Below are 28,000 nucleotides of genomic sequence, written 5' to 3'. Positions count from 1 at the left end.
CCTAACTACATTACATCTTAATAGCTCACTGGTCTGATTATGACCATGAAAACTGAAGATGCTCATCATGTCAGCTCTCTTCCCCCTATCCTGGACTCTTACCAGTCAGCACGGTGTCCAGAAAAGGTAGGCATATTAATAAATAGTACTCAATAGCATGCATAAAAACACAAATGAACCAGACAAAGCAAAAGTTCCCTCCTTTTCCATATACTGTTAAGTTGTTGTGAGTGGACAGAAAATGAATAAAATATTTATCAATATTTACTATATCCCTATTTTAAAGACCAACAGTTGGAAATACTAAATAGTGTATTTTCTTTGCCATTCATAGCCCAGTTTATGATATACACACACTTTTTAGAATATTCTATGTTGGGTAAATACTTGGATTGCCGCCAATGTCCAAAACAAAAAGTATTGGTCACACTTTAGTTTGGGGAACATATTCCCTATGACTTCTGCCTCAATAAACTCCTAATTTACTGCTTATTAATTAGTAAGGTATAGTGGTTAGGTTTATGTATGGGGATAAGGGACATAGAATATGGTCATACAGAATAAGACATTAATATGTGCTTTATAAGTAATAATGAACAGCCAATATGCTAGTAATATGCAAGTAGTGAGAATTGGTCCCCAAACTAAAGTGTTACCAAAGTCTTGTATCAAAATGTTGTGGAATATGGTGTTCAGACTTCTATGGACACTATGGGCCCTATCTTGCACCCAGCGCAATTGACTTAGTACACCGACGCATGTATCATTCCTATTTTGCACCCGCGCAAAGCGCGCTTTTCCCTCCACAGAAGCACGTCGCTAAACTAGGGAATGAACTTGTAATTGCGCTCCCTGGGCGGTTCAGCGCAAAAAAGGAGGCGTGTTTCGGCGCAAACGTTCCTTCATGCTATTTTGCAGGTTTAGAAAACAATTGCGCCACTAACCAGGAAAAAATAGTTTAAAGTCAGTGGCGCGTTGCGCATGTTATTCATAAGCTATTTTAAGGGCGCATGCTTGGCCATAATCAATGTAGCGTGTGCACAACGCGCATACACTTTGATTCTCTCATCTACACAGAAGCAGTTTTCATTTTTGCAAATCATACATTATTAGGCGATAGATAGATAGATAGATAGACAGACAATTTATTATAAAAGCATACATCTAGCATACACATTTACCCAAATTATCATACGCCTTTTTAACCTAAGTTAATTTGGGTGGGTTTCTCCATCCCCAACGTCCCTGACGAGAGCGTTGCTCTCCTTGGCTGTGAACCGCTCCTGGCGCGCGTCTGGCAAATCCGCCGTTATGATAGGAATCCGCTTTAGAACAAGCGCGCCTGCTCTTAAAGGGAATGTGAGATGACGCTCTGATTGGTTTATTTCACGTTACGCCCAAACCACACCTATGAATAATGAAGCTACTTCAGACCAACCCATTTTAGATTTGCGCCGGGCGCAAGAGTCATTTATCCCGCCGGGAAAATAGCAACAGCGCCAAGACCCGCCCACAAAGTTACTTGCGCTTTGCGCTTTGACACTTGCGTTTCAGATCGTTAAAATAGGGCCCTATGTGTCTGTGACAATTGCAGAACAGAAGATACATTGATGAAGAAATTAACTTAAAAGGGTAAATGAATTATTAAAATCCATTAAGATGCTATTGATTAAGACAACAACTTGAGGATGCTGGCATTTGTAATGATTGGTGAATTTAAAAAAATGAGGGAGAGCTGGATCCAAATGCAGTTATTTTATTAACAAAAGTCAAACAGTTATGTTTTCTTAAGAACAAGTATTGTTTCTTAGACACACAATCAAGCCACATATTTCTGCATTTCAGTCACTCCATGGGGTGTTGACTGAGTTCAAAGTGACAATCAGCATCAACTCTGAACCTTATACAATCCCATTCCTTTGTGCCCTCATCCCCATCCATGGAAAATAGTAGAACAGGGAAAGTACAAATGAACAACTGCTGTATTGGTCACCCTGGTTACAACTATCAACACAGTCCCCAGGTCAACTTCACAAGTCCTTTTCAATAGTCAAAAGCTCCTTTTCTTTCCACGAACCTTTGCACATTCATTACCCAATTCTGTTAGATTCTTTGGTTACACTTTATTTTAAGTTGTCACTGTTACACTGTAATTGTACATTTAAGTACTGAGTAATAATAATTAACTACATGTACTTACTATAGGGTTAGGGTAGGATTAGGATTTGGTTGAGGGTTAGTTGCATGTAATTATGCATAATTTACTGTTATTATTATGGTAAGTACATGTAACATATGTAACAAGGACATATGTAACAAGCTTCTATAGTCCTATCTATAGGGATGAGAACAGAGATACATTTTAAACAACAGAAAGAAATTATTTGCATGAGGTTTGGTTCTATTACCAGTTTGAATGTGCATGGATCGTCTTGCTAAAATATTCTGAATATACAGCTAAAACATTCCAGCAAGTTTGTAAGTGAATCAAGAACATCCAGTGTGTGGTGTAGCCTAATCTGTTTCTGGAACGAGTGAATCTTAGTGAATCAAAAATAATTATGAATTTGTTGGAGCAATTACTGAATTCTTCCCACCCAGTTACTGTAGCCTACTAAGTTCACTTCCATGAGGCCTACAGATTTTCCAGCGTGCATTTTTCATGATGATGCTCTGGATGTTTGTTTTTGCAACTTTTTATCTCACAATTCTGACTTTTTTCTCAGAATTTCGAGTTTATATCTCACAATTTGAACTTTATAAAAAATTGTGAGTTTATATTTCACAATTCAGACTTTATAATAGTTGCGAGTTTAAATCACAATTCTGAGGTGGAAAAGAGTTATAAACTGGCAATTGTGAGAACTGGCAATCCCTTTATTAATTGCATGTTTACTGTAGGCTATATTTTACAATTCTTATTTTTTTATAAATCACAATTCTGAATTTATTTATTGAAGTTATATCTAGTCCGAATTGCGAGATTTCTAAACTTGCAACTGCCAGAAAAAAAATACAGACAACACAGTTGTGAGATAAATAGTCGCAATTACCTTTTAAAGTTTTATTTCACGCCGGAAGCAAGCTTCCATGATGCCGACAGAACACTGACTTAAAATATTCTTCTGATAGTGTTTGCTGCAAACTAACCCTAACCCTAACCCTAACCCTAACCTGGACTGACACCGCAATACAAGTGCACTGTAAAACCAAACCGATCTCACAGAAAAAAATAGCCTGACTGTTTTACGAGGTGGCGATATCAGCAGAAAAGTTCTCTACACAGATTTCGCTCATGTTCAAATTGGTCATGCGAAGTCGCCACGCAGTTCAACTGAAAGCTGCTTGGTTTGAAAGTGAATTCTGTGTGAGGTCTACTTACACCTCTACTCTGTTGACAATGGACCCTTTTTTTCACACGCTAATGTTACCGCACCTTGTAGACATTCACCAAAACATGTACATGTTTATAGTGCAAAGACTAGGCTATAGTCAGATTCCAGAATGAATGGCTCTCATAATCAGGGGCAGTTCTAGCGCTTCTCGCTATTGCTAGCCTCTCCGAAAATTGCCTACCCTACCTTTAAATGTTTAGCTACTTATAATGTACCTCGCACTCTTTCACTGTTGGTTAAAAGCATTGTGTTGAAATTCACATGCATCTTCTGTTAAGGGTGAGCCCCATCTTCTTTTATCTGATTGGCCATCAGAGTCATTTTGACATTGACCTTGTAGTCATCGTAACATCAAATAGAGCAGTGCGTAATGGGGTGCAAAAGAGCAGCATTAAAAATATAATATACATAGCAGTGAATTATTTGCACCTACAGTTTATTGACTAATGATCGCGAATGTGTAGAACTCATTGAGCGCTAAATTTCTTCAGTGCAGCGACTCATTTAAATGCATCTGATTGGCTGTTGAGTTTAACGGTTAGACTTTGTGTGAGAGCACTTTGTGGACTACAACTCTTCGCTGCTTTCGATGGGAATCTGAAGAAAGAACAGCCCATTTGGTTTGAATGGTGACATTTGGGTACAAAACACACAGGCATCTCGATCTGTCTCCATAGATTATCGCAGCATTAGCACCGTGATTTGACAAGTGGAGGGAAAATGTGTTATGGGGTGACGTCACATAGGCGACATGTAGTCTTTCTCGTTATGTCTTTTCCACAACTGCTAGCACTTGGGGTTTTACGGATGGGGGGGACTTACCAGCTCTATCCCTGATTATCACATTCACCTGTGTCTCATTATATTGTTTAGTTCACCCCATATAAACCTGGTTCACCTCATCATTCCCTGCGAAGTCTTGTAGGTTATTTCACTGCATTTCTGAGCGTTTCCTTTGTTGTCATTGTTTCTGGTTCTTGATCTCTGCCCGTGTCCTGGTTTTCCCGTTCCTGCCTCACCCTCTGGATTTGTCTGTTTGTTTGGATTGCCTGCCTGTGTATGACCTTTGCCTGGATTCTGATTACGATTTTGATTTACTTTAATAAACTGCATTTGGATCCTCAACCTTTGTGTCTCAGAGCAGTTCGTAACAACATGTCTGTAATTGGCTACAATGCTCAAACCACATCGTAAGTAATAACCTTTGAGGCAAATTGGGAAAATATAAATATTATGCAAATGCACTTTTCATGATTAGGTAATCGCAGCAGTTGTGATCGTATTCACTATTATTTTTCAGCTCTATGAACAAAAAGTAACGTTAGCCCACCCGCACCAACCCTGCTTCTAATCGGAATCAACTTATTCCGACTCATTTATCGAACCGCAAGTTATTACTTTCACCATATCCAAGACTGTATGCTGGACTAAAGGCTTGTGAGAATCAGTGTGACAGTTGTTCATGCATGACAATATGTGCCTCATATTGCCCAGCTGTAATGTGAAACTGTCTAGCTTTGATTCATGATTGCTGACACAGATGATACTAAAACCCCCACTTCCAGCCATCCTTCCTTCAATGACATCGTCCTTATTTAACAGACAAGATAACTATGTGCCCCTTCACTCTCCTCTTATTGCTGTGGCAACAAACTGATTAAAAACGCCTTCCTCTAATGTTCTTTGTGAACGACCACAAAGCATACACTTCCTAAACGGGTCAAGCCTGTAAAATGAAGGAATGTTTGTCACCCCGCCTGGCCTTTTCCAGAGATGGACATGCCATGAACTGCCTGTACAAGAAAAAGGATAGTCTGCTCTTCCCATAGTGTTTTATGCTTCCTTAAAAGAGTCATTTATTTCATAATGTCATTCTTATTGCCTTATTTAATACTTGATGAGTGTAGACATTTGATGCTGCTCTTACATTAAATATATACAGGTGCTGGTCATAAAATTAGAATATCATCAAAAAGTTGATTTGTTTCAAGAATTCAACTTAACAGGTGAAACTAATATATTATATAGACTCATTACACGCAAGTGAGATATTTGAAGCCTTTATTTGTTATCATTTTGATGATTATGGCTAACAGCTTACGAAACCCACGAAATCAAAATCCCAGAAAATTAGAATATTACATGAAATCACACAGTAATTACACAGTGATACCATGGTCATTGAACCAGGTTTTGGTTATTTTGGTGTGGGCAGGTGCAAATCCTGCTGGAAAATGAAGGAAGCATGAAGTGCTCTGAAAATGTCCTGGTAGACGGCTGCATTGACTCTGGATTTAATAAAGCACAGTGGACCAAAGTCCTCTTTTCTGATGAGAGCAAATTTTGCATCTCATTTGGAAACCAAGGTCCCAGAGTCTGGAGGAAGAATGGAGAGGCACACAATCCAAGATGCTTGAAGTCCAGTGTGAAGTTTCCACAGTCTGTGTTGGTTTGGGGAGCCATGTCATCGGCTGGTGTTGGTCCACTGTGCTGTCCACTCAACGCAGCCGTCTACCAGGACATTTCCAGAGCACTTCATGCTTCCTTCAGCAGACAAGCTTTATGGAGATGCTGACTTCATTTTCCAGCAGGATTTGCACCGGCCCACACTGCCAAAAGAACCAAAACCTGGTTCAATGACCATGGTATTACTGTGTAATTATTGTGTGATTTCATGTAATATTCAAATTTTCTGGTATTTTGATTTTGTGGGTTTCATAAGCTGTAAGCCATAATATTCAAAATTATAACAAATAAAGGCTTGAAATATCTCACTTTGCATGTAATGAGTCTATATAATATATTAGTTTCACCTGTTAAGTTGAATTCTTGAAATAAATCAACTTTTTGATGATATTCTAATTTTATGACCAGCACCTGTATATATATTCATTAGTATCTATTCATTAGTAAATGTTTCTCAAACAGTACTTTTATAAGAAATGGTGGGAATTGTTTTTAATTATTGTAAAAATTATGTTGAAACTCCACCCCCACCTGTTTCTGAAATTCACAGGACACCAGTTGCATTTTCTCAGACACCTTTGAAACAATTCAAACTATAGTACATGTCAAACCTTTACTAGTGCTGTACCAGCCAATATTTCCAGAACATTCCTTAGTCAGTGCACCGGAACAATGCACAGGAAGAGTTGTGCAACAATAAGTGCCCAGCATCACAAGAGGCCAGTATTACATAAGAAGTGAGTGCCAGCAGCAGGGAATTATCTGTCCTGGACAGTCGCATATTGAGCTTATGGCAAATAACAGCCTTATAAAATGGATTTCTGGGAAGCTAGAGACTAACAAAAATGTTACTGGCTCTCTGTGTATTTGATTGTATAAGTGAAATCCAAAGTTTTGACATTAAATGATGTTTTATTAACAAAGTTCGGGAGAAGCACGTTCAGATAATTAATCTAATCGTCATGGGAGGAGCTCATCCAGTCAACTCTTCTATGACAGTTTTGCGTGCATTTGCTATAACAGTGCAGCTTGCTTTCAGAAACCCTCCACCTTCCCCAGCTCCACCTGTATAGATCTGCTATGGGCAATACATGTATGCCTTTTTGTATAGCAGCAGCGTGTTGTGTATGTATTGGCAGTAGCAAGTCCCATACTCGCTCTGCAGCAGCAGCAATAACAGCAGCAACGTAGCAAATCTATTCCTCCAAGACCAAACATATCAACATTGTCACATCCATTACCTAAATTTTGATTGTATGAGTCACACATGAAATAAAAGGACACACCCATGAATGATGATTCTATATTAAAACACCAAGATGCATATATTACTTATGGAAAAAATATTTATTCCAGTTCTTACAATAAATAAAAAAAGAATTACAGTATTTGGCATTTTATCATATTGATGTTGCTGCCATTTTTAAAAGCAGTAAGCCATTTTTAAGGTGTTTTAGGTTAAGAAAACCCAGTTCCCTTTCAGTCGCTCACGTTTGACGTAGTTGACTGATTGATTCTGATTGGGATCATGCTTAGGGAGCCTGTCATCTTCGAGTATTGTAAAAACGAGCCAATGGACATTGGCGTGCGTAAATTGCACCACAGGCCCCACCCCACAGCGTGGGTATAAACGCTGGGTCCGTGGGTCCGTTCCATTCAGGTTCCGTTGCGGTGGTTCAGCTATCTACCTCTAATGCTGCGTTCACACCGCACGCGAATCGAACATCAAATTCGCTTCTATCGCATCTAGTTGGACACTTGAACATTTTGAAACATTTTGAAGAGTGTTCGATCACTTCTGTGCTTCCTTCCTGCAGAAGATGGGTCTGAGCGTGGATGTTCCACTCCACCCTCAAAATGATGTTGCCCTTATATTAACGCACATCAGGATGTAGCCGAGATATAGGAAGTACGACTTGATCGTCAGGTTCCTGAGCGGTGCAAGGAGATGAAATCTTCCTTGCACCCCCTCTATACCTTCTTGAGACCTATCTCCAGTGCTACTGCACTCTGAGACCTCCCCTGAGCACTGCAGGCAGTTGAGTTAAAAATTCTGTTTTTAAGAAACAGTTCTCCTGCTTGCTTGCTCTATCAAGAAGGTTGGGGACCTGCAAACATTTTCGGACAACAAATCGTGCCTAGTTTCGGGCCGGCTAACTCTCACTAATATGAGACCCCGGCCTGGATATGTGCCCAAGGTTCCTACCCGGAGGAGGCGGACCCAGCCCTGACTTTTCTCTGTTCCTTCCGTCTTACGGTTATTCAGGACAGAATGCAAAGTCACAGGACCTCTCCAGCTCTCGCCTGTTTCGGAAACCAGCTGAAGGGAAGGAGGTTTCCATGCAGAGTTTGGCCCACTAAAAGATTAGTGTTGCCATCATCTTGGTGAGTTTCCCAAGGTGCACCGTGCCCACCTGGGTAGTGAGCTCCTCCAAAAAGAGAATGTAGCTCCTTCCTGGGCATTGACACAAGTGCCTCGCTGACAGATTAAGAGCTGTGGGCTGGGCGACACCAGCACATTCGCTAGGAAATTAGCCTATGTGTCAAGCTGGTTGCTTTCCGGGGGCTCCCTTCACACAAAGCCAGCTTCACCTTAGCCCGGTCCCCTCCTATGGACTGGATAAGTGCGCCTTTTTGCTCCAGTTGAGTTCCCTCTTCCGAACCCTGTTGAGTTCCTCCTCACCCCATCAGTGTTGGTGTCCGATGCTAGACCTATCACTTGTATGCTTGTATAACTTGTGTTTGGTGGGGTCCATATGTTGTGATCCCTACGGCGATCCCATAAGTGTATTCTTCCACAGTTTGACTCCCTGTGGCAAGCCCGTGTCTTCCCTTGGCAGAGCCTGCTCTGCCATCACTGTCTGGTTGTGTCTCCACCCTGTTATCGGCTGGAGCCACCTCAGTGACATGCCATATGTTGTACTGCCTGCTAAGTTCGCTCAGTCCACATGTGTATTCTCCACGTTACCTCCTTCGGGCAGGATGTGGCTTCCGCAGTGTATGCCTTCCAACGAAGGTACACTTCTCAGTGGTCCTGTGGAACAGCAGTGATTTTCCCGGCCTAAGCCCTCCACTATATCCGCCTCAATATGCGGGAAGATCAGGAGGTTTTTGTCTAGGCACTGGAAGGTGGCAGCACTAGTGGCGTATTAGTAGGGATCCCAATCAGTCGACCGACTGAAAGGGAACGTCTCGATTACGGATGTAACCCTCGTTCCCTGAAGGAGGGAACAGAGACGTAGTCCCTCAGCCACTATTGCTGGACCACCGCTGACCGGGTTCCGCTCGGCTCCTCAGCGAAAAACAACTGGTGCGTGCATCCACTTCCGTATTTATTGCCGCTCTGCGGGGCGGAGCGAGTGATGCGATTCACGCACGCCAATGTCCATTGGCTCGTTTTTACAATACTCGAAGATGACAGGCTCCCTAGCATGATCCCAATCAGACTCAATCAGTCGACATGTCGACTACGTCTCCATTCCCTCCTTCAGGGAATGAGGGTTACATCCGTAACCAAGATGGTTTTTTTCTGTTCTGCAGCAAAAACTTAAACTAAAAATTTATGTTATGTTTTGTGATTTTAATTCAATTCAAATTTGTTCAGATTTCAAAGCAGCTTTACAGAAAATGCATATGTCTACATTACAATTTAGAGTGATCTGTTATCAGAGGTGACTGTGTCCAAATAATGCATTTCAGAAATGTACATATACAAATCACTTGGTTAGCTAACAAATGTATTAATTTAAGGCATGCAGAAACAATGAGCTCATTGAAGTAATGAATATAAGTTGTGAACAATGATTAGAAAATTAAATTTTAGCATTGGTGCAAGTTGATTCAGAGTTGTTGTTATCTGAAGTCTTCGCAGGAGTTGGAGTCTTTTCACAGGTGTTGGGCATCTGAAGTCTTCGTAAGAGGCTGTTACCTATCCCGAGATAAAACAGAAAAGCAAATGGAAAATAACTAGCATACAGTAGCTGCTGTTCATAACATTAAGCAGAGTGTCATGTGCATTTGATCTGATATAAATGGAGTACACGGTTATGAGGTACATTATGTGAATGCTTGGCTAAAGAGATGTGTCTTTAATCTAAATTTAAACTGGGATACTGAATCTGAGCCCCGAACAATATCAGGAAGGCTATTCCAGAGTATAGGTGCCAAATGCAAAAATGCTCTCCCTCCGTTAGTGGACTTAGGTAAAACCAAAAGTTGTAGTTGTGTTTTGTGACCTTAAAGAGTGTGATGGATTGTAGGACGATAGAAGATCGGAGCTAAACCATTTACGCCTTATATCATATGTGTGTAAAAAAAACTTGGGTGTCTTATTTGATAGTGCACTTAAATTTGATAAGCAAATCAATTTAGTGGTCAAATCAAGTTTTTACCAACTAAGAGCACTGGCTAAAGTGAAGAGTTTTCTTTCTTTTAAGCACTTTGAAACAGCGATCCATGCTTTTATTTCTTCTATTGTACATGTAACTCCCTGTATTTGGGAATAAACAATTCTTCCTCCTTACCTAGATTACAACTGGTGCAAAATGCAGCTGCGAGACTTTTAACCGGTGTTCGCAAACGTGAACATATTACTCCTGTTTTAATATCTATACATTGGCACCCAGTCTGCTCTAGAATTGACTTTAAAGTGCTTCTGCTTGTTTTTAAATGTTGCCCCCTCTTACCTTTCAGACTTGTTGTGTATACACCATCCATCGGACTTGTTGTGTATACACTATCCATCGGACTTGTTGTGTATACACCATCCATCGGACTTATGTACACCATCCATTGAGAACTCTTAGGTCTGGCAACCAGAGTTTGGTAACTGTTCCAAAGTCAAAGTTAAAATCTAGGGGTGACCGAGCTTTTCCATAGCCGCACCTAAACTTTGGAACAGTTTACAGATTCCTATTAGAACTGCACCAACATTACATTTTTTTAATTAAAATTAAAAACGTATCTCTTCTCTGTAGCCTATAACTTGTGATGTCCCTTGTTGTTTTGTTTTATTTGTATTCATTGTTTTTGGCTTTAGAACATTGAACAGCACTGTGGTTATTTTTAATTGTGCTTTATAAATAAATTAAGATTGAGATTGAGATTATAGGTCAGTAACAATACTTAGTAATCGATACAAACTTAATAGATAACCAGTGTAGAAATTGGTGTTATATGATCATATTTTCTTGACCTGGTAAGCAGCTGCATTTGACTAATTGTAGCTTGTTTATTGAGGATGCAGGACAACCAGCTAGTAATGTATTACAGTAATCTAGTCTAGAGGTTATAAATGCATGAACTAGCTTTTCTACAAACAGATAATATGGTCCATAGCTTAGCAATGTTTCTGAGGTGGTATTTATAATGTAGTATTTGTCAAAATGTTTCTGTAGTCTTATCAAAAAGTAGTCTTATCTTATACACTAAATATGACAGAGTTAATCAAATTCATTGCTAATACCTACCAATGTTTTGTTGTTTGCTTCCAAAAATGGTCACTTTCTGGCGTATGATATCATTAAGGATCTGGGTTTGGCTAAAGAGATATTACAAAATGATAATAAGACTGACATTGAAGACATAATCTAATGCATCAGTATCGGCCCACCAAAGATTTGTGCATTTTGATTTAAAAAAAAGAGGGGGGGAAAAGAAAAAGAGAAACACCTGAAATATTTTTAAATGAATTACCATTTACTCTTTAAATCACAAAATTTTAATTTTAGAAGTTGGACAAAACAGGACAAAAATGGCAACATCCAGTGAGACCAAAATAGTGAAATTATTTAAAACCCACACTCTTTAGCCATGGAAAAATCAGCATCTTGTGGCTTATTACTGTAATTTGCGCTCTTTTGCAATCGTACTAGCTTAGTTTCTTTGCCATTTGATTCTGATTACTAGCCAATTCAGGAAAATCCATGCAATTACTCACTGGTGTGTTGTGATCTCTGTGACAAGAGAAGACAAGAGCACAGCTGCTGTTGTGTCTTGTCAACCAAGTGTGATTTCTCTCTCCAAAAGGCAGCCAGTCTATCTGACCGTCAGAAGAGGAGACCACAAAACCCCAGCAGAACAGGGCCGATGGCAATGACTTCTGCTTATGCTGTGGATTCTGATCAAGTCCTTGAAAGAAAACGAAAAGTTCTTCTAGATCAGGTACTTTCAGGCCTATTCTGTTCCTAATCAAATGACAATCAGAATGTGCTTTATGGAACCGTAGAGTAAACATTATGTCAAATCACTGTCAAAGTCCAGAATATTTAAGGTAGCCTGCTAAAATTGGCATTAAATTGCAGCTGCACATAATAAACCCAATTAGTAGGCTTATCCGAATGCCTTGATGGATTGAAAGACTAGCTGCATGCCAACAAAGGCCCAGGTGCAAAGTGAAGTCCATATAGAAACCTCACCTGTGAGGAAAAAGACCACAGTGTGCTAGTCTCACTTTACTCTCATCACTTTCCTACTCTCACAGTCTCACTTTATTTAGTATCAATATACACTTCACTGTTGCTTCACACTTCGCATAGGCCTATAAGGTGCGTTCACGCCATGTCATAATTACCGGAATTATGAGATTTCAACTTCAACAACAAAAGCGTTCACCTATCGTATAGCTCGTTATTACAATTTGTTAACTGGAAATATTCTGAGAGCTCCTATACCTCGTGTAGGCTATACCAGTAGGCCTATGCATTTTCAGTCTAATCAACAATTAAACAATGAAACTAAATTATCTAATTATTTATTGGAAGTAATTATTTTTCTCCATGAATATATGAATCAATATTCTGTATGGATAAAAGAGTTGACAACAGTTTCACAAATGAATTGTTCTCTTTTGCTCTCTTATGTTCTGTCACACGCTGATGCTTTCGTTCTCTTTTTCTTACGTTCTAGCGCCATCTAGAGACATACTACAGAATACACCACTTGAAAGACATGCTTTCATATCAGTATGCTACATTACTGAGGGAAAAAGTTCAAAGACAAAGGCAAGAGATGAAGCCCCTTGATTCAGATAATACCAGACTCGGGGAAGGGCATAAAGCGAAGGTACGTCCTCCTGGAATCAATGACTAATTATTACTAAATTGTTTTCATTATAGAGAGCATAAAGCAAGAGTAGCGGTTACTAAATTTCGCCAGTAGAAGGCAGTGCTGCTGAGAAAAGAAGACTTGGATAGAAAAGGTTGCATTTTTTTCCCCGTGTTTTCCGTTGTATCTCTTTATATTTAAGGAAGCACATTGGAGGGGGTTGAGAAGATCCCTATATAGTGCAGAGAAAATCGCTATATAAATTTAATTCATTATTATTATCATTAACATTATTATTATATAGTTTTAACTATATATATTTTTTATTTTTAGTTATTTTAGTTAATCATGTTTAACTGGATTTAAATGATAAATGTTGGCTTGGCAACTAGTTGAAATAAAAACAAGTTTAAGTTTTTATTAATTATTATTTCAAGTAATTAATGTTTTTTTAATGGTTTTAGTTTTAGTTAAAGGTAAAGCTGTAAAGGTAACATTTAAAAATATCAATCTATTGTTTTGGCCAATATAAATTGTAAGTATAATGGTATTTAAATGGTGGACAGAACTAAAAATGTATTGTTCTCATTTAGAATTATGTGTGAACTAGGTTATTTAGAACTAGTTTGTGAATCAATGCTTGGTTTTTGTTATGTTTTTTTCACTGCAAGGGGAATAAATAAGGTGACCTTCTGCATGGGATAGTAGGTCTAGTATAATTGAAGCTCTCTTCATTCTTTGCACACGGTTTATCATTGTGAATGTTGTTACTGGTGTTGTTGTAAACCAATCTCACATGTCTGCCTCAGACTTCCTCTACCATCTGAAATGAGCTCGTAGACATTCAGGCCAAAGCCAATCACACCCACCTGACACGTACACACATCTCCATACGTTTGAGGAACAAGCACATCACATCAGCCATTAACATTTCAAATAAAGTTACCCGCTTCCTGTCTCTCCATCAGAGCAGGAGAAGAAGTCTCATGACAGTGAAACCTTACCAGCAACTGTATGGACAGTCATACGGTATTCATTGCCTTACTCTGGCTGTGTGACCCTGAAAAGTTGCGACCCTAACCTTGCTAAACTCCTATAGAAAAGAAAAACACGACTGAGGGAAAATTAGTTTTCCTAGACAGCAATTAAATTGAGATCAAATTAAGACTTTTGCACCCTACTAATCTCACAAGTGTCTCCTGCAGAGTTCAGAAGAAATATCAACGTCTCAGACTGTGCTTATTTGCCAAGACACCAAAGTCTGCAAAAGTTAGAGATCTTACCCACAAAATGATATTCATCAAATTCTTCCAAGACCATATAAATGTCAGTTATACTGTTCACATAGATTTTATACTCCTACTGAATGTCAACAATTGTCTTAATTGTCTCTTGTGTGTATTTTTATTCCTCCTAAAAGGACATTTAGAGCCAAAGATATTCAACTCCATTAAGTTCCCTGAACTATATTAGAGCACCTACTGTATAACCACACACACACACACACACACACACACACACACACACAAATTCCTCTGGCTTTACTGAAGTTAGGCTAAAACATGTACAAAACAGCATGAGCAAAAATTGATCTAGATGTCCATTTGATGTTGCGCTGTAGTGCAACCCATTGTAGAAGAGTAGATGCGTGTCTCACAGTGCCACTTTGAAGTGTTACTGAAGTCCAGAGGATTGAGGAAGCTCCTCATCTTTGTAATATGGGGGAAGTAGTTGGTGTGGACTTGTGATTGACTTTGATTTTGGCCGTCTGGGTTGAGGACAATAAGAGGTAGAAACTAGGGGGTAAGGATGTGGAGGAGGGGTCTTTGGCTTATCAATCTCCTCCTATAAAAGCAAGCCTTCTTCAGTGGGCTGTAATTGTGTCCTCTAATGACCAGCACTGGAGGGGAGGACAAAGGGAGAGCTATAAAGGACTTTATGGGCTGCCAGTAGGAAACCTTTGGTACAAATTGCTGAGCAAATGAAACTGCCCTGTTGTTTCCTCAGCTCAGGCCGAAAAACTTTGTCCAGACTTCATGATGATGCAGGCCGAGCCATGGACACCTGCTGGGGCCTAATTGGTCCCTGTTGCAGTTAATGGCTTCCTGTGGTTGCATGTTTACTTCTCATTCGTTTTGTATGCTGGGGGTTCCCAGCTCAACTGAAAGACAGGGGTCCTCTCTGGAACCTCGGAATGGGAATGCCAACACAAATGAATGAAAAATGAAAAATGCTCAAATGAAATCTCAATTGTTCCTCTTTGACTCTTAAACGGAGAACAAATCGAGCTTAAATGTCAGATTTTTGAAGAAAAAGACCTCATGTGTCTCTTCAGTTTCAAAAGAGATTTCAAAAATGCTAGGTGTTCCCAGATTTGTTATCAGTGTCTGCGATCAAGTTAGTTATTCTCTTTCCATCCTCAATTTACTCTTTCTGTCACAGAAGTTTGTCACCATTCCGAGGGTCACCAGATCAACCCTCACACACAAGGACGCATACTTGAGGTGTTTACCTAAAACATACCACTACCTGGTGAGATCAGCATTACTCCGCATTCTCTCTCCATGGATATTAACTAAGAGATAATCTTTGGGTTTAAGAATGAACGTGCATGATTACTCATCTAATGTAATCTCTAATCTGGCCTTCATGAGGTTCTGGAACTGCAGAAACAGCTGACCCGACTCGGGTATCTTCAGAGCCGCAGGGAGCAGGAGGTGTTCAAGGTCTGGGCGGAACAACACAGAAGCACAAGTCAACTAGAGAAGCAACTACAGGCAATTGGCAATGGTATTACAATGTTTTTCTATAGTAATACCTTGTGATGGGTAATATAACCCATTACATTACCCAGTACATTATACTGAGAGATAATGTACAAAAAAGTTTTGGATCTGTAAGATTTTTAATGTTTTTAAAAGGTCTCTTTTGCTCACTAATGCTGAAAAAGAAGAAGAAGAAGAAGAAGAAGAAGAAGAAGAAGAAAAAAACAGTAATATTGTGAAATATGAATACAATTTAAAACAGCTGTTTTCTATGTGAATATATAGTAAAGTGTAATTTATACCTGTGATCAAAGCTGAATTTTCAGCATCTACTCCAGTCTTCAGTGTCACATGATCCTTCAGAAATCATTCTAATATGATGATTTGATGCTCAAGAAACATTTCTCATTATTATAAATGTTGAAAACAATTATTTGCATTTCTATTTCAGGATTCTTTGATGAATAGAAAGTTCAAAAGAACAGCATTTATCTGAAATAGAAAGCTTTTGTAACATTAAACACTACCGTTCAAAAGTTTGGGGTCAGTAAGGGGAAAAGAAATAAAAGAAATCAATACTTTTATTCATCAAGGATGAGTTAAACTGATCAAAAGTTACAGTAAAGACATTTATAATGTTACAAAAGATTCTATTTTTGATAAATGCTGTTCTTTTGAACTTTCTATTCATCAGAGAATCCTGAAACAAAAATTGTACACAACTGTTTTCAACACTGATAATAATAATAAATGTTTTTTGAGCATCAAATCCACATATTAGAATGATTTCTGAAGGATCATGTGACACTGAAAACTGGAGTAATGATGCTGCAAATGCAGCTTTGATCACAGGAATACATTACATTTTAAAATATATTTAAATAGAAAACAGTTATTTTAAATTGTCATGATATTTAACAATATTACTGCCTTTTTTTTATCAAATAAATGTCTTGGTAAGCAGAAGAGACTTCTTTTAAAAACATTAAAATTCTTACCGATCCAAAACTTGTGACTGGTAGTGTATACTTGTACTGAAATAGGAAAAACTTGTACTGAAAAAGGAAATAAATCAAACTTACCAACTCTAATGCTATTTTGTTGTTGTTGTTGTTGTTGCTATAATTCACTTTTAAACTTCATTGACATTTCATGCTAGCAGAGAGCAGCAGTAATTCCAGCCCAGATGTGACTCTTAAGGACATGCTAAAACAGAAGTCTGGATCTCTACCGAAACTTCAGATCACACCTGATGACTCCACAGCACAAAATGAACATGTACGTTTCTGCTCATTCAATAAATCACTGACCTTTGCCTTTCTGCCTTCATTCTTTGCTTTGCATTTCTTAGCTACTCATTTTTACAAAAACGGTTTCAGTTCATTTTATGAAACGTTGAAATTAGCCTCTGTTTAGACTATTTAAAATATTGCTGGGATTGAAAAGGCCTGCAACACTCTTCTCACCCCATGCTGTTTGCACTGCTGGCCTTACACAAACTCACATTCTGCTGGAAGCCATTTTAACCTCAACTCTATGGGAAAAGAGAATTGATTGTTCACATAGCAGTGAGATGACCCTCAGTAGTGGAGGAGGATCTCCTTCAGTCAGCACATCATGGACAAACATCACCCAGGGGAGAATGTCTAATTCATTTCACACACAAAAGAGACTGACCAATTTGGCCTGGGATGTCACATCAAGCCAGAGGTCAGGGAATGAGTTAAACTGTTTGGAAAAGATCTCCTGGACCTTAAACAAAAGGTCTCTCTCTATATAGATAGATCTCAGATTTCCCCTACACAGCAATGAGTTTAAGGCTTTAGATTTTTCTCCTAAAGAAATTACCTTAGCTCATTACCTCATATGTATCTCCTGTAGATTTTCAGAATAGATTTCAACAATATCCCAAAACCATGCTCAGATTTCCAAAGGGTTACCGTGATTTTGCCAAGTAAGACATGTTCCTGAATCAACATATGTTGTTGATCCTGGAAAAACATTCCTGTCCAAAAATGTAGTTCTAACCCTGTTCCTACATAAACCTAACCCTAACATATGAGGGAAATTATAGGTGAATAACAATGATGTAGAAGCACATAACCCTGTTTGTAAACCTTAACTTGACATAAACTGTAAACTTGTCCCTTAAATGTGATTAGTTAATTTAAATGTTGTTCAACAAAGATTTTGATTCAGGAACTTCACGTTCACCATTCGGCACGATACCAAAGTCTGTTATTGAGAGTTTTCTATGAAAAATGAAACTATGAAAATAAATCACGCATTTCTCATGTTCTTCCAAGACCGAATTTTTTGTGCTATGCTAATCCACACTGATTTTATCACCAATAATGGTCTTGGTTGTTTCTATTTTTATTTCCCCTAAGGCATTTTAACTGAGAAATCAGTTCAAATTAACTGTAACATCTCGTGAGCTATGAAATAGCAACCTCTGAGCAATTGGATTTTCCCCTGGGTCACTGTTACTAAGTTCTATGTGGCAGGCTGGTTACTTAGTTCTGTACAGCTTGTCAAACTTCACAACCACAATAATCACAGCTTTGAAAACTATTAATTATACATTTGAGTCTATTTCTTTTTATATTTACCTTAGATTGTTTGGTTTCTATGAGAGATACTGAGTCACAACATCTATCTGCTATGTTGAATTTCACACTTTTTTATTTTCAGGATGGACAGTCAAATTTGTCTGAGGAACATTGCTCCATCATCACTGAGTTGAAAGGAGAAATACACGGAACAAATTGTTCCCACTATATTTGTGCACTTACACACCCATGTTTTCCCCCCAGAACATTAATTTTGAATCCAATGTTTGTGCACTCTTCTTATAGCTAAAATTATTCATCAACACAATCTTCCTTTCCTACACAAATTAATGTTACTCTCATTCTCCCTGTCGGTGTCTAGTGTACAGGCTTGTTACAGGTCTTTTAGCTGCTATACAGTGCTTTGAGGAAACACTTTCCTGCACTGTATCACTCTGGAGGGCCAGTTTGCACCCAGCAGACAAAGTGTGTCCTCACCCGGGTGTGCAGTGTTATCGGGTGTGAGCTGGGCTGTGTCCGAGGATCTTCTTGAGAAGTAGCATATAATTAGGAACATATTAACCCTATGCTCACTCCAAGGATTGCTTGCATGTATAGCTCATGTATCTGGCCATCTTGCAAAGTGGGGAAAATGTGGAGATCTGTCTCAGAGAGAAGTCATGTCAACCAGGCATTGCGTTCATTATGTTCATCCTCAATAATGCAAATTTAAAAGGATGATTAATGAAACTGAAAAATACCTCTCAAAGTGGTGTTGAAGTGAAATCTGAGTTATAAATTTTGTCTGTTTGTAATGTCTGCTCTCTTCACAGATGCCAGTCTCACTAAGAGGGGGTGGAGGAGGGGAGAATGCTTTCCAACAGCAGGGCAAACAGACCTGGGGACAAGACGAAACTGAGCTCATGTTTCCTGAAGTAAGTGTCAAACCACATCGTCTGATCCCAGTAAGCAGGAACATGGAGGCAAACACACCTGCAGCAGTTGTGCGCTTTGTCATTCTATCACACACAAACATGCATAACCCACACAATCATCTACACACTTACTGTATAACTAGAGACTTTTACAGTATATTGAACTTTTAAAATAAGAATTCATATTCTAAAAAGAATACTATATATTTTTTTTTTTTTTTTTTTTTTAAAGCTTCCAAATAGGAACCAAAAAGCCTAATGTCATAAAACCATTTTAAGCTCCTCAAAAAACAGTGTTTGCAGAACAGTACTGATTTGATATTCCTCAAACATTCTGGTTGCAGGGTTTGTTTAAAATATTTTTGAACATGAACAAATAAAAATAGACACTTTACAGTTTCGAATGATGTCTTACTCTTATCTGACCAATAATGACAGAGTATTTTAAGTTATTTTCGCTCTTATTAATGTGAAAATATTAATGTGACAGAACGCGCTGATAAAACCCAGAGGGTTAAAGTTTTAAACTTCTGCAATTAATTCAATGGCACAGTGTAATTGTGATTGGTCTATTTTCTGGCATCTCTTTGAATTCTGAATTCATCAATTTTCAACATCAAGGACTTTTGTTACATCCAAGCTCCAAGCTGGGCTTGAAACGTGATACCCAGCATGGTGCCTCTTAAGGCCAGGAGAGTGAGTTTTACCTGCACATCCATCTCGTACCAACTGGCCTCTGTTAAATTCACCCCTGTAAACCTCACCTCTGTTTTGTCGCCAAGTACCAAGTCTGTAACGTTGCACAGCACCATGTCAGTGTGGTTTGTGATGCTCCTACTCTGCCTTCCACCTCTTCTGCCTGTCCCATTTTGGCCAAGGAGGCTGTTTCTGAACTCTCTACCTGTACCCTATCAAGGAGGCCACTTTTGACCAAGGAGGTTGTGTTTGACCTCTCTGCCTGTCCCGTATTTGCCAAGAAGGCAGTTTTTGAAATTACTGACTGTCCTGTCACAGCCAAGGGGGTCATCTTGTAACCCTCTGCCCGTGCCATCCAGTTCTTCTGCCCTGTCTCCGTTGGCTCCTCCTTCGCTGGCCCCTTTTATTAGCTCGATTCCGTCTTGGGCTTCCGCCCTGGTGTGTCGACCCTCTAGCCTCTAGTCAACCCTCCAAACTCGTCACTCCACCTCAGCCCGTCGATCAGTTGGCTCCACCTTGGCTCCTCGCTCCCTCAGCTCCACCTGGGACGTCATCCTTATGGCTTCACCAGGCTTCCTCGTCCCTCTAGCTCTGACCTGGCCAGTCATTGTTTTCGCCATGGACTTCCGAGCCTTCAGCTGTACCTTGTCCCTCCATCCCTTTGGTTCTGTCGGGCTCCTCCTTCCATCCAGCTGCAACTCAGTCCTTAGTTGCACCGGCTCCACCTTAGTCCTCCTGGCTTTACCTTGGCCGCCCGTCCCCGCAGCTCCACCTCGGCCTCCAGGATCTTTTGGTGTTGCCCAGTCTCTTCGACTCCTGCTGAGTCTCCACCTCCACAAGCTCCACTTCTGTCAGTCATCCCCCCATTTGATTTGCCCTCATGTGTACACCGGTCTTGTTAATTATCTTGTTCAGTCTCTAGTCTTTGTCAGATCTTGCTGTAATTTTGGTGGTTGTTCTGTATATCATGTTTTGTTTCCAAAGAGCCTAAGAAGTGCAATCCTGAGTTTATTTTGATTAAAGAAAACTGCTTGCAAATAGATCCAGCACTTTTTATTTATACCTTTTTGCACCCCTACGCTGACAATATATTTAATAGCGTTAGTCTGTGAAATCTAGAAAGTAATCCAGCACATCATCCATACTTTTAAAATATTAAAGTTACTAAAAAAAGTTTTGTCTGAAAGTCTAAATGTAAACAAAATAAAATAAAACTTAAGTTTGTAGAAGACTTATTTACTTAGAATACTTTAATAGATGTTAAAAATATCTCTCAAGTCAACTGAATATTGCCTTAGTAGAACTCTTTGGGATATTGGAAGTAAGTAAAAAGTCAAAACAACCTGAAGGACTAAGGACTAGCTTAACTGAAAGCTCATTGAGTTCTTATAGTAAAACATTTTTACTGAAAATCTAGGGTATGTCAGTTTTTTTAGTTACCTGCTATGTGAAAACTAGCATTTAAGTAGACTAGAGTTGACTGCAAGACACCAGTAGTTGCCAGAGTTCAGACCGCATAGAGGCGAGGTAAGGAGGTTGAAGAGTAGGAGTAAATCCGGGATGTGAGTGGAACCTGCAGAAACACACGAAAGGTTCATTTTTCTCACATCTCCCTGTCATAGTGGATGTGTGCAAACAGAGCATGGGTCTGGAAGAGGGATAGGGAATGGCAAACAGATATGGGAAGGACCAGTGGTCGGGGTATTAATCGGCCCTGCGGCCCATTTATGGTGTCATCACATAAGAAAACACAGTCAGAATCACATGGAAAAAAGGTACCAGACATCCATCACATGGACAGACACTGTGTGCATGTGTGAGAGAATTTAGCCCTTTAGAAGACATCCAAACATCTCTCTTACACATGCATGAGAAAATGTCTGTCTTACTATGGCTGCCTTTGAGCTGAATACTTTATTGTATTAGAGAATCAGTATTTCATATTTTAAGCAAAATTATTTAGTAAAGTTTCAAGTCAGACTCTAATTAGTGTCTCTGAAGGCTTTTTTTTTCCAGTGTTTTTTTCTCATGTATAATAAACATAACCTGCTTGCTTTAAAGCAATCTATTGTATAAAGTGCTATATAAATAAATGTGACATGCCTTCACTGGAGTGCCAAATTCTTCAGAGCACATGCAAACATATCCACATCGCTATGATCAGATGTTTTCCGCCGGGATGGCTAAATTGGGGAGGGCAACAGATGAGAGAGTGGGGAGCTTCTTGCAACTTAGCCCACCTCAACTCTCATCTGTCAAGCTCTTCCTTAAGGTGGTTTGAGGGGTGTTAACATTGTCTTAGCAATGTCACCTCGAGCAGCACTGGGGGTAGAGCAATCGACACAAAACAAAGTTGCATAATTTCACCACATTTTGTTTAATCAAAAATCAACCTTAAAGGGATGGTTCAGAGTAAAATCAACCTAGGGTCCTTTGCACCATGACATCGAGCTAGACACTCCCCCCCCCCCAGAAGCCTTTTTTTCCCTTGGTTGAACATTACTGAAGTTAGAGCTTATTTAGAGATATCAGCCGAATGGCTTAGTGCACGCGCTAATGGCTCCATATTTGTATCTCGTAAATTACCCCACTAATAATGCCCAGAATGGTACCAAACTTCTACAGTAGTATAGGTTCTGTACTCATAAAACGAGGCATTGGAAAGTTTGTAAGTACATCAGGAGTTTATTTAACACTTGCCTGACGCCTCATGCTACTGCTAACCCGGACACCGACGTCACTTCACTGAGTTGAGAAAAGCACGTAAAAGTCCTGACAGAAAGTGATGCGTAAGGATGTAGTGTAACAACAAATTATTATTTTTTCCAAAGTGTTGACAACTTAGTGTTAAATAATAATTGTTATAACTGGTACTACCAACAAAATATTAGTGCATTCCTGGAACTGGGCGTGCACAAAATGTTTCCCTTTTCTCCCATACAATTAGGCCTACTTCAAAAGCATCTCACAAAGCACTCACTCACTCACCAGCAGGTGGCAGTAATGGCAAATTGTATGAAAATACCAGCCCATTTCACCTGTCAAATCTCTCCAGTACCACTCAAGACAATCTCTTAAACAGCAACAGTGTTTTCACTCACCAACAGGTGACAACAAAGGCTAATTGTATAAAAATAAGAGCCAGTTTCAACAGTCAGACAGATTCAGAATACAATAGCAACACACAGTGATTTCAGCCAATCATTTCTAAAAGTATAAAATTAGAGATCAAGCTTTAACCTTTAAAAATATACCAGAACAGACCAACGAATACAAAACTGTTTTAATGTGAGCATGAACTGCTTATTGATATTACTGTATAACTGATGTTTTAGCTTTGCACAAGACACGCTGTTATTCCTGGGCTTCCATAAAAAAAAAAAAAAAACGTATATGCATCCAAACCAATGCACATAAATTCCAGGATATGATAAAACGAAATTTAAAAAGGACTGTTTCACAAATATTAATGAAAACCGTAAAAAAAAGTCACCTGGCACCTGTTGCCGTAAATCAATATAGGCCTATGAGGCATCGTATTACGATTGAAGCTTGACTTGTTTTTCTTTTTTTCCGCTATTTTCGAGTTGGTCATCGCCCTTTCTTTTCCTGGAACAGTCCACAATGAAATGAGCCATGGAAGTTTGCTGGGGCCCGATCATCTCTCCACACACTTCACGTGCACCGTGCTCTGCAGTCCGGTCAGATACCATATGTCCAGAACCAATGAGACGCTAAGCAATCACAAGGCGCTCAAAGAAACACATTTTGATCTATTTATTGTTTATGTTTTGGATAAAATCATGCAATGTGTAATGCAGGGTCCCTTTTATTCGCACGGGCGCTCATACTTGCTTCAGACACTGGGTTCCACGGACGCTTCCCCACAGTCTGCATATGTGCTAAACAATGCACCACGGCTATAGAAAAAACAATCCCATATTGCGACTTGAGATATATCTAAAGACCAGAAATAGAGACTTCATGCAGTCTGGACTCTGGTTATAACTGTCTTGCAGTCAACTACTTTAACACCATTTTTTACATAGCAGGCAACCAAAAAAACGTCTGAGTTTAGAGTCTTTGGCTAAGGAAGCACCAAGAACATCCTAGAAACCGGATAAACAACACTGAAAAAAATCTAGTTGGATATTGTTGGTCCATATAACACTTTTTTTTTTTTTTTTTGATATATTTCAAATATATTTAATAATAAAAAATGGCCAAAAATACATTGCTATATTTTTAAAATTTATAATTTAATATTAGGTATTTTTATATATTTTCAATAAAAAATATATTCATATAAAATGTAATTTTATAAAATGTGTATATATATATATATATATATACGGTATATATATATATATATATGTATATACATATATATATATATATATATATATATATATATATATATATATATATATATATATATATAAATATATATATATATATATATATATATATATATATATATATATATATATATATATATATATATGTATATATAAATATGTATATATATGCGTATATATATATATATATATATATATATATATATATATATATATATATATATATATATATATATATATATATATATATGTATATGTATGTATGTATATATATACAGTATATATACGTATAAAATACGTATATACCTATTTTATACATATTTATATTTTGCCCAGTATAAAAAAAAAAGAAGCCATATGGGGGGATATCTAATTTTGGACTTCTTGTAGTTAGGTATGTAAGTGTAGGCATGTAAAATCAGTTATTACTTCTCATGTAAAGAGTTGAATGTGATCTAATGTCACTCTCACTTTGGTTTACAGGGATTTTACACAATGTTACACCTGTTCTCCACTTACATTACAATGTGCTTGCATATGCATGACTAACAGTCAAGGCTTTACCACTGCAATTGTTGCTGTTGTGTAGAAGCTGTAGACGTGAGGTCCAACTAACATCATTCATTTTGTGACGTGTGCGAATAAGCACCTAAATCAACAGTTCAGCTGTCCCAGATGGCTCCCTCGCTTAAACCCTGTCACCTCAGGGTGTGAGACAACACACTGTGTGGCTTGAAAGATTGTGAGGTGCACACAGTGGCACAGCAACTGAGAGAGATGACACTTGTGCTGTCACCTCTGACATCCCACTGACATATAACCCATGGAAGTAATGAATAATCACCAATGAAGGAATACACACAACAACAGAAAAAAACCCCAAAAAAACCTGTTCCTATTTATGTTGAATGAACATTACAGGAAGAAACTGAGACACACTAATCAAGAAGAACTGCGGCAACATCTCCAAGATGCTTGAAGAAACTTACTAGCAAAGCTTCCAGAAAAACTATGTGCAAATGTACCGAGGACAAATGTTGTTTTACATGCAAAGGGTGGTCACACCAAATATTGCTTTGATTTAGTTAATAGAAGTTAATTGATAATTAAAATCTATTTATGACATTATTATTGAAAGCATCCTGACTTTACACTATTTGTACACAAGTGTCTAAAACTTTTCACAGTACTGCAGCTTTGCAGGTAGGTTTCTTCAAGCGTCTTGGAGACGTTGCCGCAGTTCTTCTGGATTTAGTCTGTCTCAATTTGTAATCACAGACAAACTCGATGATGGTGAGACTGATGTTTCCTATTGACACAGTACAGTAAAAGATATAAATAACTGGCTTAAAACTATTTTTCTGGGGTGAAACCACTATATATATATATATATATATATATATATATATATATATATATATATATATATATATACTGTATATACTGTATATACTGTATATGCAGTGCATTTTGTCTCCACAGGTCTTCACTCGGGAGTTCAAAGTGCCAAAGTTTTTCACTCTGCAGTCCACCTTCCTGGAAAAAGTCAGCTCCAACTTGCTTTTTGGGGTACCTACATTCACATTTATTTATTTAGTAGACACCCCTCTCCAGGGGGAAATCAATACAATTATACAATTATAGGGCTATCAGTTAGGTGCACATGTTTGGATTATGTGTCTATATTTCTCTGTTTTCATCACAACAGAGAACCCATGAGCCACTGATCAAGTCAAAGACTACTGACATTACCCACAAAATGAGATTAATGCACAACCTCTCGCTTTCTCACATGGCTGACACCCAGAGGTGAGAAATGTACACGTTCATCATCTAATTTAAATGAATAGACATTTGATATTATTATAACTTTTTTTTATGTGAGCAGAATCATGGCAAAAAATGGAAAATGGAGATTACAATGCACAGATGGTTTCAGCATCAAAGAATTGGTTAGTCACACAACACAAGCTTTCTCAGCACTATTCACATGAGTGAACTTTTTATAAAAGGAGTAGTTTAAACAAGATGAAATTTACTCACCATCTTGTTGTTTGGACACATTTTATTTTCTTTCTTCATGAAACCCAAAAGGAGATTTAAGACAGAATGTCCAAGCTTTTGTTTTGATCCAATAATATAGTTTTGATGATTTATCTTAACAAATGTAACAGATGATAAATAAAAGAATATAAAAAGAACATAAAAGTATAATGAAAGTAAAAGTAGTCCATAAGATTAATGCACTATATTCCATGTCTTTCGAGGACCTTTTTAGACCCTTAATAGTCACTAATGATCTCGCCCTCTACAACCCAATCCAATTCACACTTTTGTTCACTTCAAAAATTGTGCCTTTAGATGTGTAAATGATGACTAAATGTTAATTGTGGGGCACCTATTCCTTTACCTAATGTGCTTTTATAGTTCACTTATTGCTCAACATCAAAACTTTTTTTATTTTGAGGAGATGAAGCATGAATGTTCTCACAACGTCCAAATTCGAAAGACCAGATGCCCTGCAGAGCCTGACCCTGCAATACACCAGATTGATCAGAGTAAACCAGAGAACCCAGAATCCTTAAGTGAACGCTCAAATGCACAGTTCTCACCAAGGTCAGGAACTATATGAATGAAGAGTGTTTAGGAATGTGTCAGGCATTTTCACTTTCAAACTTTGTAATATTTCATTCATGCATGTAGTTTCCAGCCAGCTGGGAAAACCACAGAGGAATCCCCATCAAGTTGTGCTGGAGATCCTCATTTATCATATACAGATGTGCCTCTATGCTTATCTGACATATATACTGGTCATGCTGTTGAGGTACTGTATGTATTTTAATCATTTAATATAATGCACTTTTTGTGTACATGTTTTTACATTGTATTTATTAAAAAATAAAAAATAAACTGTATGGAATTACAATAATTAATTGTATCTATAACTACACTGTTGATCTATAACTTCCACAATTAAACCTGACCATGCCACCAAACCTGTGCCTAACTTTAAGTAAACTGCAATTTTACTTTGTTTCAGGTGGGAAACTGTGACGTGAGAATGTGGACAAATTATACATAGTGATGATCTGTAACTTTAATGCTGTTAAGAGAACGGGGAAAATATTACCTGCAAATTATGTAATTGTAATTTTCATTGCATTATTTCATTTACTATGAATTTACTTAATAAATAACAAAATGATAATCTAGATGCCTTTACGCACTTTCTGTTATGTTTTAGACGACTGTTTAAATCATGTCTGGATGAATGTTAAAATTTCAAGCCTATCTTCATTTGTACACATATTTTGGTATTCAGATGCTTTTTAAATAAAAAATAATTCCAGAACGGTTTTGTTGTTCCAATGAAATCTCAAACATTTTTACCGGAAGTTTTGTCGCCTAGATGACGCTTTCACGCTATTTTATGAACACCCATTGTCCTGGAACGCGTCGAGTCGGATGGCGTTTCCTCTGCTTTTGACACCTCTGGAGAAAGATTCCCACGGGCTTTAAACTCATAAACATCTACTATAACGTTTCATCAGCACGGCCATGGACTTACACAGCCATTGGGTGTATAATTATTTTATTAATCTTTTACAAATCAAATTGTCTGAACTTTTTAAATGATCTAGAGTAGACTACTCGATAAAATATGTTTTTTTTTTTTTTTATTACCATTTCCCCCAGTGGCATTCAGCAGATAACATAGCCTATATCATCTTACAGGCATACATTCAATGTTTGAATTAAAAACGAACAATTTATTCCCACAGTTTTAAG

At 38.2% G+C, this 28,000-nt stretch overlaps 1 protein-coding gene across 1 annotated transcript; it reads left to right on the top strand.

Moving 5' to 3' along the window:
* The first annotated feature begins 17 nt into the window (after positions 1-17).
* Positions 18-27,561, top strand: LOC307149770 (uncharacterized protein). Its single transcript, XM_079856341.1, has 13 exons — positions 18-126; positions 11,889-12,023; positions 12,768-12,923; positions 15,348-15,437; positions 15,560-15,695; positions 16,833-16,948; positions 19,056-19,157; positions 25,694-25,780; positions 25,920-26,020; positions 26,100-26,163; positions 26,682-26,827; positions 26,915-27,035; positions 27,252-27,561. Exons 1-13 carry the CDS (start codon positions 40-42, stop codon positions 27,291-27,293), a joined length of 1,383 nt encoding a protein of 460 aa, XP_079712467.1. The 5' UTR covers positions 18-39; the 3' UTR covers positions 27,294-27,561.
* Positions 27,562-28,000: the final 439 nt, after the last annotated feature.

This window comes from Squalius cephalus, assembly GCF_949319135.1.
Source record: "Squalius cephalus genome assembly, chromosome: 21".
Classification (NCBI taxonomy): Eukaryota; Metazoa; Chordata; class Actinopteri; order Cypriniformes; family Leuciscidae; genus Squalius; species Squalius cephalus.
The sequence above is the reverse complement of the archived record's forward strand: the minus strand, read 5'-3'. Positions and strand labels throughout refer to the sequence as shown.

Excerpts from the sequence above, each read along its gene's own strand:
- LOC307149770 (XM_079856341.1), top strand. The coding sequence starts at position 40 with ATGACCATGAAAACTGAAGATGCTCATCATGTCAGCTCTCTTCCCCCT. Across the intron at positions 15,696-16,832 it reads ACTACAGGCAATTGGCAATG|AGAGCAGCAGTAATTCCAGC; the intron begins GTATTACAATGT and ends TCATGCTAGCAG. Across the intron at positions 19,158-25,693 it reads CTGAGCTCATGTTTCCTGAA|GTCTTCACTCGGGAGTTCAA; the intron begins GTAAGTGTCAAA and ends TTGTCTCCACAG.